The sequence below is a fragment of the Gavialis gangeticus genome, unplaced genomic scaffold (assembly GCF_001723915.1).
Source record: "Gavialis gangeticus isolate Ggan-Ray unplaced genomic scaffold, GavGan_comp1, whole genome shotgun sequence".
Classification (NCBI taxonomy): Eukaryota; Metazoa; Chordata; order Crocodylia; family Gavialidae; genus Gavialis; species Gavialis gangeticus.
This window is the reverse complement of record NW_017729004.1, coordinates 59,008,400-59,013,266: the sequence shown is the minus strand read 5'-3', so window position 1 is coordinate 59,013,266 and position 4,867 is coordinate 59,008,400. Positions and strand designations below refer to the sequence as shown.

General features: G+C 41.7%; 1 protein-coding gene across 4 annotated transcripts in view; it reads right to left on the bottom strand.

The window, feature by feature from the left end:
- DYNC1I1 (dynein cytoplasmic 1 intermediate chain 1) overlaps positions 1 to 4,867 on the bottom strand; it is a 365,136-nt gene that overhangs the window by 35,460 nt on the left and 324,809 nt on the right. For all 4 annotated transcript variants that reach the window (XM_019508454.1, XM_019508456.1, XM_019508455.1 and 1 more), the window contains one exon: positions 345 to 485. In XM_019508454.1, the coding sequence (XP_019363999.1) occupies positions 345 to 485 (141 nt within the window). The remainder of the gene's footprint in view (positions 1 to 344; positions 486 to 4,867) is intronic.

The window sequence follows — 4,867 nt, the reverse complement described above, 5'->3', positions numbered from 1 at the left end:
CCCCCCCCCCCCCCGAGCCCACATTTCATTGCATGTCACACACCAGGAGCCTGGAGACACAAAAGGGGGAAATTCATCTGCCTTTCAGAGAGACGCTCCCCCCAGCCCCCCCATGGGAAAGCTGAGCCCCTCTCCAGAGACTCCCACGAAGGGGAAGGCAGTGCCACGAGGCGTCCCTTGGAGGAGACAAGGAGGGGAGTGTGTGGGAGCAGCCGCGCTCTGCCACAGGCAGGGTCCTGAGGCGGCTCTGTCTCCTCCCTCCCTCCCTCCCCAGGAGACCGCACAGGGTTAAGGGCTCCCCCCGCCCCGCGCGCGCGCACACACGCAGGCACGCACACACTCACCTCGGTGTCATTATTCAGGTTCCACAGATCCAAGCGCCCCATCCCGTCCACGCAGGCGAAGAGCGCGGGATGCACTGGTGACCACATGACATCGTAGACATAGTCTGCATTGTCTTCAAAGGAGTAGAGCGGCTTGTTGTGCTGTAAAGCAGAGAGCAGCATGAAGACTTCGTGGCGCTAGTGCTGCCTCGGGCTGTCTGGCGAGTCTAATTAAAAACTTTGCACATTTACAAAGTGTCATAAAACTTCCCCAGATGAAAGGTCCGTGCAGAGGGGTGGGGCCGCAGCTTTCATGGGACAACAACAACTGTCCAGTGGTAGAAATAAAATGTACGGGGGAGGGGGGGTGCTGAAACAGTGCTGAAGACAGGTGAACAGGCTGCGCTTCGCCCCGGGGCCGGGCATGTCTCCCGCGCAAGCCAAGCGGGCTGGCGGGCTGACCCGAGCGCAGAGCCTGCGCTCCCCGGGGAGCGGCCGCCGCAGCCCCCGGGGGCTCCCGGCACGGAAGGCAGCGACTGCCACCTAGCGGCCACGGCCTGGTTGCGACAGCCAGTTAGCAGCGCTCGCGGTCCCCTGCTCCGCTGCGGAGGGCAGCGCCGGGCAGGGCAGTGACGCCCGGGTGACCCGGTGCCAAGGGACTTCTCCGCCTGCTCCGTGGGGTCACTTGGACTCATCAGGGTTGAGCTCCCTCTGATACGGTCTCCCCTTCCTTCGCAGGCCACCTGCATTGGCCCTTCGTGTTCCAGCTAGCTAGGTTTCCCAAAACTTGTTTCAACTCAATTTAAAAAAACAAACAAACAAAAACCCAGAACTGAGGAGGGAGATAAGGAGGTGGGAGGGCCAGAAGTGTGACATCCAAGCAGGCAAAAAGCTACTTAATTTAAGCGCAGGCTGTCATTTCAAAACCCCGGAGAAGTCAGAGGCAAGTTTGAAAGTACACCAGAAATATAAGGTAATTTGTGCATCATGAATTATTCATCGCATCTGGCTTGTCTTATTCTAATTTTTGCATAATGGCTTCACTAATCCCTGATCAATTAATGTAAAATGAAATTTAAATGATAATGAACACTCCAGAGATAAAAGAAATTAAGTATTCTCATAGCCAGTGACAGAAATCTAAACAATGGGATTTTTAAAAATGTCTTCTTCATCCACTCAGCTGTCTTTAGCAGCTCTTTGGGCTTGGTTTAGAGTCTCTGAAAGCAGGGTACAAGACAGATCAGAAGAAATACAAATAAGCACTCAAAAACAGGATTCTACCCTACCTTTTTACAGGGACTTTAGTAATGGGTATTACACAGAATCCCCTTGTAAGTCTTTAACTATTTTTATGTTGGTTTTATATATTTAGAGGATCTTAAGAAAGTCATTCCAGAATACAACCAGCTATGAACCAGGAAACAAGGGAACCAGGAAAACAAGGGAAATTAGAAATATATCACTGTAAGGAAATAGCTTATGCTACTGCCAACTTTTTTTTAATAAGTGCACTATAAAGCTATGCTATTTAAGGGTCAATGGCAAAATGCCCACTGGTTGTAGTGGGCTTTGCATCAGATCCTGAAACGTTCTCAGGTTATGTATGATATTATTAATGACCAGCATTTCTAACAACACACCTAAAAGTGAATGAAGTACATTTTTACCTGTTGTTTATTTTAGACAATCCAATTAGAACAGTTAATTTAATCACTTTCAGCACTCCTGTACTACACAAGCTGCAATGTTTGGATTGCAAACACTGCAGGGGAATGCATGTGGAATATAAAGATTCAGACCTACATCTGCTGCATGTGTATGCTTAAGAGTTTTTATTAAAAAGAAGAATGTATTAAAATATTTCCATTCACCATAGGCTTTGTAAAACCGTTTAAGGCTATATCAAGGATTTCAGTTACAAGGGACTCTATAACATTGACAAGGCCTACAATTCAGTCAATGAAAGTTTTGCCATTGGCAACCAATAGAAGCAGTATGATGCCCCAACTTTTCACTTTTTTTTGTTTATCAGTAGAATAAAGCTGGAAATTATTTCAGTTTCATATGCAGTCTTTCTGAAATGCTAATGTACTCCCTTTTGGAGTCTTTAGTGTTGCAAACAAAGAGGATAAATACCATGGGAATGTAAATTTTTCCTAAATAAGGCCTGATCCTGCAAATACTTACAGTATGTGCTTAAATTAAGAATATGAGTAAAATAAGTAACTTCTGTGGAGTTTCTCACATACTTAATGTTGAGCACATGTGCAATATTTGCAAGATTCAAGACTACATTATGGTCAGGGTTTTGAAGAGACAGAGCTATTATAAAAGATATGTGGTATCTAATATCTTCAGCTGTGAGCCAGCGAATAGAAAGGGGAGGAGGCAGGGGTAGTCATATAATTCAAAAGCACATGCACATAGAGACCATGCAGTATGGTTCAGAAGTATTAGACCTAAGTTTGCTGAAGTAAAACTTCTTGGTGATATAAAGCAGTATATTTGAAAGAAACTGGATCATGCTTTTCTCATGCACAAAAAGGGCATGTACAAGCTGAAAATGTTATGGGATATGATAAAAAAATCACGTGATTAAAAGGAATATAAATGTATCAGTCAACTCACAGCAGATTTCAATCAACATTTCTTTTTGCAGAAACAACAAAGCTTGCTTTGTTCAGAATTTATTTGATTGTGTCTCTTTTTGCTGTTAAATCCATTGACCAAATAATGGCCAGAACGGTCCAGAGGTTAAAGTTACTGGAGAAGATGTCCAGTGATTACCCTACCACTGACTTGCTAAAAGACCTTTGGCAAGTCATTTTATCCTTTATAGCTTGGTTTTCCTATTTGTAAAGCAGGAATAATGATACTTTCCTGGCTTACAAAGTGCTTTGACATTGCCTTGCTAAGTGCTTCCTAGTAAATCATTTTACTAGGAAAAGATGGAAGAACTAGGCTTATTTAGTCTGGAACAGAGAAGTGGGGTGGGATTTGATGGTAATTTTTAAATACAAAAAAAGAATCAGTATAAAGAAGACAGGGAGAGGATAAGTAACAATTTTATACTGCAACAAGGGACATTTTGGCTGGATATTAGAAAGAACTTTTCTAACTAAAAAAATACAGTCAAGAGAAGTTATGGAATCTCCATCACTGGAAGTTTTTAAGTGCAGGTTGAACAAATACTTGGCTGGGGATATAGTCAGGGATGATCTTGCCTTGAGCAGGGGTTTGGATTAGATGACCTCCTGAGGTCCCTTCAAGCCTTATTTTTCTATGAGATCTCTGGATAAGTGCTCAGCATCATGGTTACCACTATATTGGAAATCTGCACATGCAAAAATGAGAACATTTGGACCACCAAAGTAATGTGGATTTTAGGAAACATTTGATACTTTTGGAAAATGAGAGACATGTTCATAAATCTGAATGTGGCTTAGGAAGATAAGCTATTCCACCCTCAGGTCAACTATGGATGGAAAAATGTTATGAGAAAGATAGTCCGTGTCCTGCACTGCTTGTATGAAAAGAGAAAAATTCTCAGAAACCTTTCTACAAAAGCTAGAAATTTTGGCTTTATCTAATTTTATTCACTATAAGCAGTCCTGGTGATTTTAATATGAGTACTCAGATTGCCTAAAGTACCACATTATGTAGTACTTGTAGAACTTGGACCTTAGCTACACTGTAAACCCAAGAACAAAGATCCAATTCTGCAACCCCTGCCTACTGCAAGGTCCCCTAACTCTTAAGAAAAAGGATATGAAACATCAGATCCTGCCATTATAAACCAGTTCCTCTAGGAAATTCTAAAATGTAAGGCTGCATAAAGATCACTTAAAAAACATTTACAATTATTTGAACTTCAGATTTACATGATCTATAACTAATATGGCTATTGTTATAAAACAACTGGAATTTAATTTTGATGTGTCCGTTCTTAAGTATAGGCAGACAAGGTTCATCAAACCCCTGTATTATCCTCTGTAACAGAACTAATAGATGGAAGCAAAGTCTCTGACAATCTTGAGAAATATCCACCTACAACTGAAAGAGACAATTTTGGGTGAAACCCTGGCCCCACTGAAGACAAATATTGGCCCTACTGAAGACAATCTTGATCCTTACTTTGAGGATCAAGATTTCAACACTTAGTTTTTAACAGAGCAAGCAATTCCAAGGCAGACCTATATTTTAGCTGGTCTATTTAAACATGTGTGTCTTTAAACTCTCTCATTCACTTATTGTTTCTGTATAGGCATTGTTTAAAAGAACAATGGGAAATGAACAACAGATTTTTAATAAAAGGTAAAGCTGTCAAGGAATTTAACACTTGCCAATGAAACAAGAAGCTTCTCTAAACAAATACTATATATTTATATAAAGAGGCATTTTTGTTTCCAGATATAAATTTTACCAGTCTGTCCCACTTCTTATTTGCATGGAAGAATCCTCCTTAATCCAGGAGGCGCCACACATAAAGAAGCTAATTATCCATATAAAGGAATGTATACATATTCACAGGTTTTAACTAG